Source organism: Kogia breviceps, chromosome 15, assembly GCF_026419965.1.
Source record: "Kogia breviceps isolate mKogBre1 chromosome 15, mKogBre1 haplotype 1, whole genome shotgun sequence".
Taxonomy (NCBI): domain Eukaryota; kingdom Metazoa; phylum Chordata; class Mammalia; order Artiodactyla; family Physeteridae; genus Kogia; species Kogia breviceps.
Genome location: NC_081324.1, coordinates 23,964,291 through 23,982,181, shown reverse-complemented (window position 1 = coordinate 23,982,181; position 17,891 = coordinate 23,964,291). Strand labels below are relative to the sequence as shown.

General features: G+C 37.0%; 1 protein-coding gene across 6 annotated transcripts in view; it reads right to left on the bottom strand.

The window, feature by feature from the left end:
* DYM (dymeclin) overlaps positions 1-17,891 on the bottom strand; it is a 383,872-nt gene that overhangs the window by 161,976 nt on the left and 204,005 nt on the right. For 3 of the 6 annotated variants that reach the window (XM_059039792.2, XM_067015748.1, XM_067015746.1), the window contains exon 14: positions 4,548-4,712. The exons of the other annotated variants lie outside the window; for them this stretch is intronic. In XM_059039792.2, the coding sequence (XP_058895775.1) occupies positions 4,548-4,712 (165 nt within the window). The remainder of the gene's footprint in view (positions 1-4,547; positions 4,713-17,891) is intronic. 6 annotated transcript variants of the gene reach the window in all.

Here is a 17,891-nt window from a genome sequence, read left to right as displayed (position 1 = left end):
CAATATAAAAGACATACCCAATAGGGTAAAAGCACTCCTAAATTTGAAAGTTAGACAGAGAAATGACTTAATGTTGTGCTCAGAATTATAGACTCATTCTCAAAAAGAAAAAATAAAGAATTAATAAAAATTCTAACATAAGCCATGGGAGAAATTTTCTGTGATCACAGATCAGGGAACTCCTATCTATTCCCATAAATCACACTGCAGTTCTCTGTCAATTAATAAAATGACACTATACTATGTTGGTAGGGGGAAAAAAAAAGAAAGCCAAAGATATAGATTTTATGTGGGCAGTGGAGAGAGGGCACAGAAAAGGGAGAGAAGAAACTTACAATTTAAATTTGCATAATTAAAAAAATTATTTTAAAAATTAATCTTGCAATCTTAATCTTGCAAAATAAGCAAACTTATCTTTAAAAGAAATGTCATATATATTTTACTAATGTTCCACAACTATTTTTATACATTATCTAGTTTTTGTCCATGTGCATATAATTTTACACAGTTGTATTAACAGCAGTACATAACTTTATATACCAGATGTTTTCCATATTTCTACTCATTTTTCCTTATAATATTTTTAATGGCTGCAAAATATTCCATTGAGTTGATAGGATATAGTTTACTTGGAGTTACTAGCAATTAATTAAAATTCTCAAATGCTCACTCAAAATTCTAAATTTGATTTCTACAGATGGCAACTCTTGGGTAAGTAATCTGAGAGTTGCTCTCAAGGCTTGTGAGGATAAACAGGAGAAGCTATCAGGTCTGAAAGCCTTATAGCTTCATAAGGTTTGACTCAAGAGTAAGATGGGCCAAAATCAATACATTAAACTAAGAATAAATGTAAAGTCCTGCAGTTAGGTTAAAAGAAAAATTAAATGTGCAACAGGTCTAAGGAGATGTGTGTTCAGGTGAAAAAGACCTGGGAATTTTACATGAGCTAAGGTGTGCCTGCTTTAAAATGTGTAGTTTGTCTTAGGACAGATTAACAGAGTATAATTTATAACTATAATTCAGTTTATAATTTATATAGTTTTCATTTATAAAGGCCAAAACTATAAAGTACAACTGGAATATTACATCCAGTTCTGGGTACCAAATTTTGTGATACATGCTGACAAATATAATTATCCAGAAAGAGAAAAAGAAGGCTGAATAATCTCAAGATCATTTGTCTCTGTAATGGTTAATGTAATCAGGCTATTTAAGTCACAGAAAAAACTTTAAGGGGAGTCATGACAGATGTTTTTAAAAACCTGAAGGCCTCTGATAAGCAGCAAAGTTTATACATGTATGTGTTTCTCTCAAGCAGAGCCAGACCAATACATGAAAGTTACTGGAAGGCAGACTTCACATATGACAACCTTTCCAACAATGAAACAGCAAGAAACCTACCACCTCCCGAAGTAGGAAGCACCCAGAAGCCCTCTCTCAGGGATGCTATAAAAAGAACTCTTACACTGGAAAGAAGTTTACAGTAGAATGACTGAAATTTCTATCGCAGTGATTCGTGTTAGACTAAGGTAAAGTTCCTTCCTAAGGAATAGGCTTATATTTCTCTCTAGGAGTTGAATTACATTTCAAACAGTCTGCATAACCAAAAGCTACTTGAGGTTGTGAACTGAGTCTGAGATTGCTCCTTTCAGACATTTGGCTTGGTTTATCCTTCCATACAGCATAGTTGAACGAAAAATCTTTCAACTGCTGGGACTAGATCACACTTGACCACGTGTCACTGTGTATGCAGGATGTTCATCACTTGCAGATGAACATGCCACAAAGGTGAACAGACGTCTCCTTTTATGCGACTCCCCCCACATTCTGAAGTCTGTCCCAAATGGAAGCGTTTCCTGTCCACTGTCTCAGCCTGCAAGTGGTCGGGTCGGATGTTAAGCCACTGGGGGAGGAGGAGGAGCCCAAGTCCCTAACCTCTGCACTTCAGGAAAAGTAGACAGGGCTAGGCAGAAACTGGATGCCAAAAGACAGCACACAACACCTCTGATGCAAACGCCCTGTTACAAGATAAGAGAAGACGGGAGATATCACAGAGGAGACAGGTTTGCAAGGGGGCAGCATTTCAAAAATGCTTCAAGTATTCCTGGCATCAGAATGTTTCCTTACCCAGGTACCTGGGCCGGACATTTCCTTACCAACGTGTCCTGAAAGCTTTTCAGTGCTGACGAGGGCGTTGGATTGAAAAACAGTCTCTTTGGAGGACTGATGCCTTAAACCTCTGCTAAGAATACAGAGCGACCTCCTGAGGATGAGAAAGGACCCAGAGTAGGGATGGGCTGAGGTGGCCCTTTGAGCAAAGGTGGTGAATGAAGACAAGGAAAATGGGAAAGAAATGCTACAGCAACTCAGAAACTGAGGGTAGACTGAACTCTGTCAGGAATTAGCTGAAGGGGGCTTGGGAATCACACACTGCTTTCTTTAGCCACGTGGTACCTTCATCTTCCTCCTGTCAACTTTTCACTTTTGTTCCTTCCTACTTTGTCCTCCTCGTCCTTTTCCTTCTGTTTTCTTTCCTCTTTCCAGTCGACTGTGTATTTCTGTCTCCTGTCTGTTCCTGTGAGGTGAGGGGTGTGACTCCAGAGTACAGTGGAACATTGTCACACGCGGCAGGTGGTAAAACCTGCTGCAACTAGTATTAATGAACAATGCACCAGGCATGAGGTGCTATAAGATGTATAATAAGGAATAAGATTCAGTGTCCACTCCCAGGAGGCTCACAGTCCGGTAGGACGGATACGATGCACATGAAGACACACAGAAAAACAGAAGCGCAGTGTGGTGGTAACTTTATGTACCAACTTGGCTAGGCTATGGTGTCCAGCTGTTTGGTCAAACACTTGTCTAGACGTGGCTGTGAAGGTATTTGGGTGTGCGATTAACATTTATAATCAGTTCACTTTAAGGAAAGCAGATTACCCTCTGTCATGTGGGTGAAGGCCTTAACAGCAAAGACTGAGGTTTCCTGAGGAAGAAGGAATTCTGTCTCAAGACTGTACCATAAAAATCCTGCCTGAGTTTCCAGACTGCTGGCCTGCCCTATGGATTTAGGATTTAAGACTCAAACATCAATACCTGAATTTCCACCTAATTTCAGACTCACCCTAAAATAAATCTCAACTATTCTCTCTCTCTCTCTCTCTCTCTCTCTCCACACACACACACACACACACACACACACACACACACACACACACCCTGTTGGTTCTGTTTCTCTGGAGAACCCTGACTAGTGCACTAGTAAACAAGGGCAAGGTCAATTATGGTGACCAACTCAGAGGTTCAATGATTAGTAGCTGCTTTCTCCATTCTTTGAAACCAGACAAGTTCTGTCTCCAGGTCCAAAGAGTATTCACTTACCTGATATTCACTCACTTTATAAGCCAGTTGAAAGTCAGTGGCTTTAGTTTGATAAATTCTCCTATATTATACACATAAGAGTTGATCTATTATTTCCACTTGCTTTTCTATCTGATTTTTTTCATTTCTTGAAAGTGTCGTTACTGACTCAGTAAGAGTCTGACCAACATCATTATGAGAGTCTAAAATTTTTCTGCTACCAGAAAAGGATCTGTCACCTTAGTTGTCACACTGTCTTCAATTCTTAATAATCAAAGTGTTTTCACTTAGATATACTGTGTAGTCTGAAGCTTTCCTATGAGTCTTCACCTGAAAAGATCTATTTTAATTCTAAACGCTTGCTCTTTTCTAGAAGGTGGTCGTGGAGTTTTTTCCATCTTCCTCTAAATCAACTGGCAGTGAAGATACTGCCTTCAGACACCATACTTGGCTAACAGTATAGTGCTGGTGTACGTCATCTCTGACTTATAGAAAATGTGTATTAGAAATGTCAACTTCAAGTACAAAGCAGTAATGTCATACTGCCCCTCTACTAAACAACAGGAGTTGATTTTCTCTGATACTTGAGATTGATGGCTTGTCTCTTTCTTACTGCTCCCATCTCCATTAAGTTTAATCTAGATTCATCTATGACACGTTGCAACTTGCTGATTTTATGACCCCTCTGTAGGTAAATGAAATGAGTGAGAAATACAAAATTCCAATGAATAATTTCTACCTTCTTATAAAATCAAACCTGCTCAGCTGAATGTGCCTCTATCAAAACACGGGTGCAGCCTCACAGCCAGCTCTCAGCTATATGAGCAGAGCAAGAAAGAGACCTCAAAATTCATATGTAATTTCATATATAAACCAGACAAAGCCCTCCCAACTATTATAAGTTACACCTAAAGATTTCCAAATGAAGCAAAGTAGAGAAAAATTCTGTCAAGTTTACATGACAACTATGTGGCTAAAAGCTTTTCTCTCTCTCATGAAACATAACAAAGTACTTAAGACATTTGTTTAAAAAAAAATCCCAGCCATTTTTTAAAAGAATTATTTAGTATCACTTCAAATATAAATTTCCTCCTTAATCATTTAAATGACATGTATCCCATTAAAGCATGCAATTATCAGTCAATACACAGCATGCAGCATGCAGTAAATGGACAGCATAGGTTAATAACCTGGAAGCATAGGATCTGAGAATGTGAGAGCAAGTTAAAGACAAGAGTTCCTCTCCATTGTCACTGAGGGTCGAGAAGCAATGTTGAAGCGTAGAACAGTGAGAGTGGGGAAAATACAGTTTGTCCAACACATAAACATATCTCCGCAAGTGGCGGCAGGTATAACTGAAAGACAAGGGTAAAAGGAGAAAAACAGAAAGAGAGGAGTTTTCCTTTGAAAAAATAAATCATTCTCAATGACCTCAAAGCTTTCTGTGTATTTTCACTAGATGGTGCCCAAGAAAAAACAACTGTAAAAGAGAATATTAAAAAGATTAAAAACAAGAAAACAACCTGATTAAAAAAAAAAATGAGAATGGGAGAAAATATTTGCAAATGAAGCAACTGACAAAGGATTAATCTCCAAAATCTACAAGCAGCTCATGCAGCTCAATATCAAAACAACAAACAACCCAATCCAAAAACGGGCAGAAGAACTAAATAGACATTTCTCCAAAGAAGATATACAGATTGCCAACAAACGCATGAAAGAATGCTCAACATCATTAATCATTAGAGAAATGCACATCAAAACTACAATGAGATATCATCTCACACCGGTCAGAATGGCCATCATCAAAAACTCTAGAAACAATAAATGCTGGAGAGGGTGTGGAGAAAAGGGAACACTCTTGCACTGCTGGTGGGAATGTAAATTGATACAGCCACTATGGAGAACAGTATGGAGGTTCCTTAAAAAACTACAAATAGAGCTACCATATGACCCAGCAATCCCACTACTGGGCATATACCCTGAGAAAACCATAATTCAAAAAGAGTCATGTACCAAAATGTTCATTGCAGCTCTATTTACGATAGCCAGGACATGGAAGCAACCTAAGTGCCCATCAACAGATGAATGGATAAAGAAGATGTGGCACATATATACAATGGAATATTACTCAGCCATAAAAAGAAATGAAACTGAGCTATTTGTAATGAGGTGGATAGACCTGGAGTCTGTCATACAGAGTGAAGTAAGTCAGAAGGAGAAAAACAAATACCGTATGCTAACACATATATATGGAATCTAAGAAAAAAATGTCATGAAGGGATTAGTGGTAGGACGGGAATAAAACACAGACCTACTAGAGCATGGACCTGAGGATATGGGGAGGGAGAAGGGTAAGCTGTGACGAAGTGAGAGAGTGGCAGGGACATATATACACTACCAAATGTAAATTAGATAGCTAGTGGGAAGCTGCCGCATAGCACAGGGAGATCACCTCTGTGCTTTGTGACCACCTAGAGGGGTGGGATAGGGAGGGTGGGAGGGAGGGAGACGCAAGAGGGAAGAGATATGGGAACATATGTATATGTATAACTGATTCACTTTGTTGTAAAGCAGAAACTAACACACCATTGTAAAACAGTTATACTCCAATAAAGATGTTAAAAAATAAATGGACAAGACCTAAGCAGACACCTCAGCAAAGATTTACAGATGGCAAATAAGCATAAGAAAAGATGCTCCACATCAAATGTTATGAAGGAAATACAAATTAAAATGAGATACCACTACATACCTATGAGAATGGCCAAAATCCAGAATACTGACATGCTAATGCTGACAAGGATGTGGAGTAACAGAAATTCTCACTTATTGCTGATGGGAATGCAAAATGGTACAGCCACTTTGGAAGACAGTTTTAGTTTTCTTACAAAACTAAACATACTCTTACCATATAATCCAGCAATCATGCTTCTTGGTGTTTACCCAAATGAGCTGACAACTTATGTCCACACAAAAACCTGCACATGGGTGTTCATACCAGCCTTTTTCATAACTGCCAAAACTTGGAAACCACTAAGACGTCCTTCAGTATAGGTAAAAGGATAAATAAAAATCCAGACAGTGGAATGTTATTCAGCACTAAAAAGAAATGAGCTATCAAGTCATGAAAAGACATGGAGGAAACTTACATGCATATTACTGAGTGAAAGAAGCCAATCTGAAAAGGCTACATAATGTATGATTTCAACTGCATGACACTCTAGAAGAAGCAAAACCATGGAGACAGTAAAAAGATCAGTGGTTGCCAGGAGTTAGTGAGGAGGAAGGCAGTGAAACTCTTCTGTATGATACCATAATGGTGGATACATGACATTATACACTGATCCAAACCCACAGAATGTACAACACCATGAGTGAAACCTAATGTAAACTATGGAGTCTGGGTGATAATGATGTGTCCAAGTAGGCTTATCAATTATAACAAATGTATCACCCCTGGTACAGAATGCTGATAGTGGGGGAGGCTAAGTGTAGGGGCGAGGCAGGGGTATATGGGAATTCTCTGTACAATCTGCTCAATTGTGCTGGGAACCCAAAACTGTTCTTAAAGAAAAAGTCTATTTAAAAGGAAAAAAAGATATACTGACAGAGGGAAAAGTCTCAAAATATCATGTCATTAGTTAACCATATAAAATTTGCCTTGGTAGAGCAAAGTGTCGTGAGATATTTTCTCTTTGCATTATTACAAATACAGTCCTGGAAGACAGGTAATACTACTACAGCAATGTGGAAGATGCCATGGTAGAGGGAATACTAGGGGTCAGAAAACTTAGAAATCTAGATCCAGCCCAGCCACTGGCAGCTTTATAACAAGCTTTATAACAAGCTTTGGTACTTGATCTAAGTCTCAATTCCGCAAATTGCAACATGAAAGTAAAAAGTTAAAATTACTCCAAAACTTTGAAGCGATATTATAAAAAGGTAAAATAGTAAGAATTTATTATCATTATTGCTAGAGCAATTTCACTTGTATCACATTTCAGACCACTTAAAAACAACAAGTTTGAAAGAGGAAAATGCCAAATCAATCAAGGTCAATTAACCAAATAGTGAATACATCGATTGATATGCCTAGACTATTTGTCTTTGAGAACCATGTCTGAAAAACCATACCAAAAGTCTATCAAAGTTCCTAAGGAGGCAACCGGTGATTTTTAAAGTGTGGTGGAACTCAAAATAAAACTAAGACACTGAAGGATTAGAAACAGGGAAATTTCCACAAATGGACAATCCAATCATTCATTCAACCAACTAACCAATCAATCAACCAATAAGCCAAGCAGTATCTACTATCTACTGCATGTAGGAACAGTGTTCTACATTGAAGACGGGATGAGGAAGAAAATACATACAATTATTACCCATATAGAGCTTACAAGATAGAAGGAAAGACAGATGTTAGACAGTAACAAAATTCCACCATCAACTGTATAATTTCAAACTTCGAACTGCAATAAGCACTCTAAAGGAAAAGTACAGAATGCTTCAAGAGAAGTAAAATGGGGATCTCCTTGAGATGTGGAGTGTGAGAAAGGGCTCTTGCAAAGTGAACTTTAAGCTGACATCTTCAGGAAGAATGCAAGTTAGCTAAATAAAGAGTGTGGGCTGGGAAGAGGGGACATGAGTAAATTAAAAATCTATTACAAATAATATATGAATGTGGCAAAAAGAGTGGGCTCAAAATTAATAGCCTTCCTCTATTCAAAAAACAATCAGTTTTTTGAATACCATGATTCAATTACAATGATTTGTAATTACAAATCATTGAATTACAATGATTCAATTACAAAATACCATGATTCAATTACAAAAATACCATGATTCCATTACAATGACACCAAAAAATGATGAAGTATTCAAGAATAAATCAAAAGTTATGTACAAATGTGTATGAAGAAATCTTTAAAACGGTAGTAAGGAAAAATTATAGACTCGATAAAATGGAAAAAAATTTTTTTTAGACAGGAAACTCTAGGGTTGTAAAGTCACCAAATGTTCATATGTTAACCTAAAAATTTATATCCTCACAAGTATCAGTAAGATTTTTTAGAAACTAGACAAGTTAATTCTAAGGTTCATATAGGAAACTGAACATTTAAGAAGAGCCGGGGTCAGGGGGACTTCCCTGGTGGTGCAGCGGTTAAGAATACGCCTGCCAATGCAGGGGACACGGGTTTGAGCCCTGGTCCAGGAAGATCCCACATGCCGCAACTAAGCCCGTGCGCCACAACTACTGAGCCTGCGCTCTAGAGCCTGCAAGCCACAACCACTGAGCCCATGTGCCACAACTACTGAAGCCCGTGCTCTGCAACAAGAGAAGCCACTGCAATGAGAAGCCCGTGCACCGCAATGAAGAGTAGCCCCTGCTCGCCACAACCAGAGAAAGCCTGTGCGCAGCAGCAAAGACCCAATGCAGCCAAAAATAAATAAATAATTTTTTTAAAAAAAAAAGAGCCAGGAAATTCTGAAAAACTAGAGTTATAAGATGGGATTAGCTCTGCCACCTATTAAAAAATACTCTAAAGCGACATTATCAGAAACAGTTTGGTATAGTGCATGAGCAGACAGAACACCAGAATAGACTCAAATAGGACAGGAACCTAGTGTAAGATAAAGGTGACACTTTAAAACAGAAAACCAGATAAGTTATTCAATAAATGATATTAAGTTAACTGGGTAAATAACTAGAAAAAAATATAGCTGACTTTCTACCTCACCTCTTAAAATAAATTCCAAGTTGATCAAAGGCTTGAAGAAAAACACTACTACAAGAAAGTTCAAAAATAAACCATACACCTGAGAGTCATTTAAAAATAAAGACATAAATTTGACCACACAAAAAAATGGAAAATATGAATGGAGGAGACAATCACTTTCCACTCTTTATCTTTTGTACTGTTTGCACTTTCTGCCATTTTCATGTATCACAGAAATAAATTAACTAATTAATTTTTAAAAATTTAAAGGGGCATAGGAGTGATACTTTCAATCAGAAGGAATATCCTAAAGCAGGGAGATCTAGGCGAGATCACGGATCTGAAAGAAGTTCACTACAGCTGCTGTAACAGTGAAAACATGGTCAAAGGTAAGGCAGGCGCATGCAGGCTATGCACTATTTTAAAAGATTTATCCTATCATGGAAAATTAATGAAGGGATAGAACGGAGAGCCACTATATCTGATTTACACTTTTTCAAAATAAATTTATTTATTTATTTTTGGCTGCACTGGGTCTTCGTTGCTGCGCGCGGGCTTTCTCTTGTGGAGAGCAGGGGCTACTCTCCTTTGTGGTGCGCGGGCTTCTCACTGTGGTGGCTTCTCTTGTGGCAGAGCATTGGCTATAGGCATGCGGGCTCAGTAGTTGTGGCTCGCGGGCTCTAGAGCACAGGCTCAGTAGTTGTGGCACATGGGCTTAGTGGCTCCGTGGCATGCGGGATCTTCCTGGACCAGGGCTCAAACCCGTGTCCCCTGCACTGGCAGGTTCTTAACCACTGTGCCACTGGGGAAGTCCCTGATTTGCACTTTTTAAGATATATTTCTGCCATGCAAGATAAAATTGGAGAGGGGCAAAAGTTGAAAGATGAAACTAGACAAGGGCAGAGTAGAAGAGCAAAGACCAGTAAGAAGCTACTGTAATAGTTTAGGCAAATACTGCTGATGGCTTAGAGCATGGGTATGGCAGAGTAAAACCAGTAAAACCTGCACACTGACTGGAATGGGGGATGATGTCAGTGGAGGAAGATATCAAGAATAACTCCCTGATTTCTGTATTAGGAACTGAATGAAAGTAAACTTTCTGAGATAGGAGAAACTGAAGGAGAGATAGGTTTTATGGAAAAGATCATGAGTTTGGTTTTGAACATGTACGGTATCAGATACTGTAGTTGTGAGATGTCAGTAAAAGTTGGTATATGGGTAAGTTTTAAGCTAGGAGAGGTGTGAACTAACTAACTTAGAGATACAGGTAGATATAGACATAGACACACAGATGGAAATCAAAACTCTGAGAGCATGTATGAGATCACCTATAGTCAAAGTGATGAGACAGAAGCAGGACCCAGAAGTTACAGCCTTTCCAAGTGAGAAGGAGAGAGAGAGGGAGAGAGGGAGAGAGGGGGAAGGAGAGAGAGAGAGAGAGAGAGAGAGAGGAGAGAGAGAGAGAGAGAGAGAGAGAGAGAGAGGGAGGGAGGGAGGGAGAGGGAGAGAGAGGGAGGAAGATGATAATGAATACTAAGTGGTAACTACAGTGGCAGGAAGAAAATCTAAGAGTGTTGCCAGAAATGAGGAAAACGAGTGTTTCAGGGTAGCCGTGGTAATAATACACTTTAAGATAATTTCCAAATATGCTAAAAAAATAATAAACTTTTCAAACCGTATGATTGAAATAGTTAAAAATATTTTTATAAACAGAGCTACTGTTCAATTTAGAGAAGCTCCTTCCTATTAATTTAATCATCTTGAAATATTCTTTATTATTTTTTAATAGAGAGTGAATGGAAATAGCCCAGGTGACCAGCAGCCATGTGACAGATGTATTCTCATCGTGTTAAAAATCCTTTAGCTTCATACTTTTAGCTGACAACAACAACAACAAAAAACAAGAAATGAACAAAAAACAACACAACTAGCTTTTCGGAATTACCTTTTAACCACTTACAAGTCTATCATGAAGTCTGTCTGAATATTTTCACAGCAATTGTAAAAATGGTAAAAAGTGAATTCAAAATTCAGTAGACCCTAGACTTTGAAATTGCTATTTTGAATTCAGCTGAATCTGTAGTCCTTAAATATAAATCAAGGCACAGAAAATTGGCTTTTAATTACATTGTTGTCATTATTAACTAATTTTTATGAGCATCCACTGGATAAATAATATATATTTGTTGCTGAACAAGACTTCAGTTATGAAATTATTTTAAAGGCATGTAGCCTACATAAAACTAATAAAATATTTCAAAAGGTACAAATATGAAAATGGATAAAAAGATATGATGTTGCGGGCTTCCCTGGTGGCGCAGTGGTTGAGAGTCTGCCTGCTGACGCAGGGGACACGAGTGCGTGCCCCAGTCTGGGAAGATCCCACATGCCGTGGAGCGGCTGGGCCCGTGGGCCATGGCCGCTGAGCCTGCGCGTCCAGAGCCTGTGCTCCGCAACGGGAGAGGCCACAACAGTGAGAGGCCTGCGTACCACACACACACAAAAAGATATGATGTTGCATTTACTTCAGCATTTTCCACAAAAAATACCTTCTAATTGTTACTGAAAAAGTTATATGGTATCTGATTGAAATCTTGCTGAGAAAAAAAAAAATCTTGGTTACCTTTTTCTAGATATACTCTAATTTTTAAATATTCTTAAAACACAGTGATAATATTACTATTACCTTCCATGAATGGAACAGTATAATATTTTTTTGATGAGCATACGTTTACATTAGGACTTTTAGCAGTTGCTCATATTGAGCTGGTGACCAAATGTAACACATTATAGGACAATCTTTCCAATCCTTTATTTTACAACTGGTCTTTGGAACTTAAATTAGGAAATGTCATCTTGCAGTGCTTGGTTTCATTCTAATATGTCAAGATAATTTTGAATATGAACTCTGTGACTTTGTCATCTACTAAACTGAGAATATCTCTCATGATTTCTTCTAAGAAAATCATTAATAGAAGCACTGAATAGAAACAGGTCAAGGACAGACCTCCTAGAAAAATGCACTAGTGATCTCTATGTTGGCCATCAGTGCATAGAGAAACACGAATCAACAGCATTTTCATGTTTTTCAGCCATAAATATATGAAGGAGGAATGTGGAAGAAAATACTTTAACATTTATGACCTACTTATGTTTTTTGTCCCCATATTCCACCACGGTAATTAAAAACAGGTATCAGAATCCCCATTTAACAAATGATACAACTGCAGAATAAAGAAGTGACATGTTAACTATCCTGTCAATTAGTAATGGAAGAATTCTACCCAGTGGAATCCACCAACAATGCTGTCATGCTCCGGCCCAGAGGCTTTCTAACTCTATAAATGAATATCCAAGCCCAGGACCCATATGCTCTGGAAGTTCTCCAAGTCCTATTCCTGCTCACTTCTCCCAAATAAAAGTATTATTAAGAAGCTGATAATGTCCAAGATAAGGTTGGGTTAAAAAATTTTTTTTAACAGGTTTACAATTAAATAGATATTTTTACTGAGTCCTAAAAAGGACTCCAGGACTCAATCCACCAAAGGAAAGCAAAAACTTAAGAAAACATAAAAATTATGCTCTTTAAAAATCACCACCACCTTAAACAAGCTATCACAGTGAATATTAACATCAGTAAAGTAAACCTTATGTGTCTCCTGATATGATCACAGCAGAGATTAAGTCTAACCACACGGAATCATCAGGCAAATCCAAACTGAGGGGCATTCTTTATTTAAAAAAAAAAAGGGTCTGCATTTTTCAAATTTTGAAAGATGAGGAAAAACCAAGGGGCTGTTCTGGATTAAAGAAGAATAAAGAAGACAACTAAATGTAGTATGTGATTCTGGGATTGGATCCCAGACTAGGGTAATAAAAAGGCATTTTTTTTTTTCCTAGAAAGGAAATTAGTGTGGCAAATGACAAAATCTGAGTGCCTGTAGATTAGACGAGAGTATTTTCTCAATGTTAATTTCATAGTTTTGAGAAATATCTTTTTATTTTTAAGAAATACACACTGGAGTTCTTGGTGGTAAAGGTACATCTTGTTCATAAACTTATTCTCAAACGTTTCAGAAAAAACAGGACACACAATGATACAGCTAATGTGAAATTTTAACATTTTGGGAATTTGAGTTAAAGGTAAATAAGAAATCTTTATACTATCTTTCCAAGTCTGCAATTTGAAGATAAAAGGTTTTTAAAAACAAATACAATATTATACCATCAAAAAACTTATTTATTTTTAATTTAGAAAATAAACAAAACCAAACTAGCCTTTTTGATATATTGAATAACATCCATTTTAAGGTTATGGAACGCAAACCTAGAGCCCTAAAATGTCATCCTGACCTCTATACTTAAAGCTTAGGACATCAGAAAAACTAGAGTGTGGGAAGTAAGCAAATGTGGTCTGGAGCTATCCCATAAAAAACAGTCACTGTTACTTAAGAGCTGCACTTTCATAAAAAATAAATTCTCTTTAGTGCCTTCTTACATGAAAATGTCCAAGATTATGCAATGTATAGTTCTGAAATGTTACTTGATATGGTTATGCCTCACCAAAGTAAAATAGGAAAATTTCTGTCCTAGAACAACATTTAAGTCTGTAAAAGATCCCCAAAACCACAAGCAAAAGAGTGATGCTCTAAAAAGAACCTAGGGTCAGGCTTTCTAATAATGTATTTTACAATACTTTGACAATAAAATTACAACATAAAAATGAGGTTACCAGGGGCAGGTTAAACTTTATAGACTACCTAGAATATTCTGTGTATTCCTTTCCAATATCCATTTTTGTTTCTCCCTCCCTCCCTTCCTTTCTTTTGAAAAAGCTTGTCAGCAGATTCACCAGTAGGTTTAAAATACCAAGAAAACTAAATTAATAATAAATGTTTAGGACCAATATGAAGAAAATTACAAAAATTTACTATTGTGCATAAAAGAAGTCTTCAATAAATGAAGACACACCAGTATGCTTCTGCATGGGAAAACAAAATACAAAGAACGCCATTATCCTCCACAGATTAAAAATCGCAATAGGAATGTTTGATTTTGACAGTGCAACTCACTTACAGTGATTCCTAAATTTCTTTTATTTAAGTGTTCACCTTAAAAGTCAATAAAAGATATGGATCCCCTTACAGGAAAATGCAGCAAGTCACATACACACAAAATTTTATATAAAATTTCAGGATCTTCATGGAATGCCTGAAGCCCATTCATATGATCCCTATGTCCCAGATTTGTGAACTACAAGTACTGAGCTCCTGTGTAGAAGAAGAAATAGGTAAAAGAGCCAAGAAGACTTTGAAAAAGAATAGTAATTAGGAGGGATTTAACCTTATGCTATTCAAATACATAAGTCTATAATAATAAAAATAGAAAAGTGCTAGAAGAAAAAGACATATGAATCAATATAACAGCTAAGAAAACCAAAAATCAGAATCTAGTATATGCTAAGGTTTGTATTTAAACTTTGGAAGGGAGAGGGATTTATTTTTGATATGTATCTGGAAAAACCAGTAACATATTTGAAACAAAAAAACCAAAAAAAACCCCAAACAGACATATTTCTTACATAGCAAATCAAACAAAATCCACCAAAGGATCAGAAGAATAAAAGAGGGAAGTGGGAGATACGGCCATAAGAAAAAGGATTATTGATGTTACTTCATAAACATTTAAAATGTCAAAACAATCATAAAATTAAAAGGTAACACATATATTTATAACATAAGACAGTCAATTTTTCCTTGTGTCTATAAAGAACTCTTTAAAATCAACAAATGAAAGATGAAAAACAAAACTGATAAATGAACAAAGTGAGTATGCTGGTAATTCATAAAATATATAAGCAATAAACATTTGAAAACAATTTACTCTCACCAGTGATTAAAAAAACAAAATTTCAAGAATGAAACACCAATTTTTGGCTATCAAACTGGAAGATGTGTTTTTTTAAAAAGCTGATGGGGATGACAAGAATACAGGAATATGGACGTTTTATGCACATGGGCTCTGATCTCACAGAACATACATTTGAATAGGAAGGAAGACTGAGAACAATTGAGTCAAAAAAAAAAAAACCAACAAGAAAATTTCAGTTAATGAAATAAAGAAAATATGAACAAGGGTGATGGGAGAGGGGTCAGAGGGTCTAACTTGTGTTGTTCGGAAAGGTTTCACCAATGGAATGACATCTGAGCTGAGAAATGAATGCCTAGGAGAACTACAATCTCAGCTTCTCAAGTATTTCATAATATTATGAGCTAACTTACATTCTTTACTCCATAGCTGAATAAAAACACTTGATATTTCAACTGAAAGAGATATTACTAAATCTGAATAGGGCTCAGACATGAACAAGATAATGAGTTTTTTCAGTGGATGGGACTGGAAAAATGAGGACGCCTGATAATGCGGATGTGTGATTTCATAGTCACAGGGCTGCGAGGGCCCGAGAGGTCGTTTTATCCAATCTTCTACCCACAACAGAATGTCCTTCTAAGCACTCCTGCAAGTTGTTCATATTGCTCTTACTATATACATCTTTAAGCAAAAGGGAACTCTCTAACATGCCAGACAGCCCCATTCCACAGATAAGTGTAACAATTAGAAAATTGTTCCTTAAAGTAAGTTAAATTTCTACCCAGTTATGACATCTGGAATTAGATACACAAAGTTTAACTTTTTTCTGTACATAATAGCTTTTAACCGTATAAAGAAACTGTGAACCCCTTAATTTTTTCTTCTCTCATTGATACTAAACATCTGTTCTTCCATCTTTCAAGAACTACAGTTTCTAAATTCTTCATCAATCTTATTACTCTTCTTTGAACATTCACATTGATTAATAACCTTCTCAGCAATGTAAGAAAGGCAAAGAGGAGTATTTTCTCACTGATAGCATTTAGAATTAATAATAAAATGGAGACAAACTTCTAGCTGGTCTTTTAAAATAATTTACGGGCACAGACAATACACTCCCTTATTGCCTAAACCACTGATATCATCCACTGCTTGGTACACCACTGGTTATTCTTAAAATATGGCAACATAAGTGAACTCATAACATTAGATGTGTTGTGTTTCGGGCAATGATGAGAAAACTATATTCTATCAGTACAGCTCAAAATAGTTTCAAAAACGAAAATTAAATCCAAAAGAAAAAATTGCCTCAAACTGAGAACTGAAATGAATTTAACTGTATATCAAGTGATGGTAAAACTACACAAAGAATTATTTTGTATAACTTTAAAATGTAGAATTGATCCTACATACTCAGTGGGATATACTCTAAGGACAAAGAGACACCAAAAATCCTAAACTTCATTCACTGACAGTAGTAATATTAACATTATTTTGAAACAAATATACATGCATATATACAGAGAGAGAGACAGACAGACATGAGAGAGACACACAGACATATAGAGACATATTTAGTAGGATAAAGAGGAAAAATATATTAATGCTGTTCAAACAATCAAATCAGAATTTATATTAAATAAACTTAAATTTGAATCAGAACAGTATAAACTTTTTCCTTTTCAAGAATTTATATTTTCCTAGCTTTGTCCACTAAAGAGAGCTAAAAGAAATGACAATCTCCTTAGCAATTAGCACCCCTATCACCTACAAGCCAGACTGTGGTTTCTAAGTATCATTGCCACTAAAAGAAACCAGAGTCCTTAGAAGAATGGCTGTTTCTATGTCTGAGACAGGAAATGTGCAAGATGGCCTGAGACATCTTATTGGTCTAAGAGCAAGGAAGCAAGAAAACTATCAAAGACAAATGGGGTCCTATCAAAAGGACATAGAGACAATACATACGAGGTCTGCCATTGGCCAAAGATGGCACAATAAGCAATCAGAAAAATTACTCTGCAAGTGATTGAAACACATTATACACACACACACACACACACACACACACAATTTATATACACTGAAACACATTATATATGTATATATATAGAGAGAGACAGAAATCAAGGAGATCATAATAAAATAAAACAAACAAGAAACAAAAATGCATTAGTTATGACTGGAGGTAACAAGGGCACTTAAAGGGAAAGAATTAATTAAGCATTAATCCTGTCTTTCCAACTAAACCTAGCTGGAAAAGAATCCTACCTAAAAATATGCATGTAATATTATAATTAAAATTTTTCCTTCTGGCAGCCTATAATGAAACAACTAATTTGGTCAATCACCAAGAGATGAAGTCATCACATATATGAACCATGGTGAAAGTCAGAACAAAGGGAACATGTATCCTATGCAAGTAAAAGACAGTGTGGCAGGAGCTGACCTTGTGGGAGAAGAGAGGTAGATGGGGCCAGATTACACAGGAGTTTTGTCTTTATCCTAAGAACAATGGCAAGCAACTTAAGTCTATTAAGCAGAAGAGTTACAGGATAAGATTTGCATTTTGAAAGGATCAGTCTGGCTGCAGACAGTTGAGGGAAGAGTTGGTAACAGACCAGTTCGGAAGTTACTGTAGGGAACTAAGGCAATGGGGTAAAGGAGAGAAGCGAATGGATTTGAGAGAGTTACTAACAAGACTTGCTACTCAATTGGATGTGGCAGGTAAGAGAAAGGGGGTGTCAAAAAATAACTCCCAGGGGCTTCCCTGGTGGCGCAGTGGTTGAGAATCCGCCTGCCGATGCAGGGGACACGGGTTTGTGCCCCGGTCCGGGAAGAACCCACATGCCGTGGAGCGGCTGAGCCCGTAAGCCATGGCCGCTGAGCCTGCGCGTCCGGAGCCTGTGCTCCGCAAAGGGAGAGGCCACAACAGTGAGAGGCCCG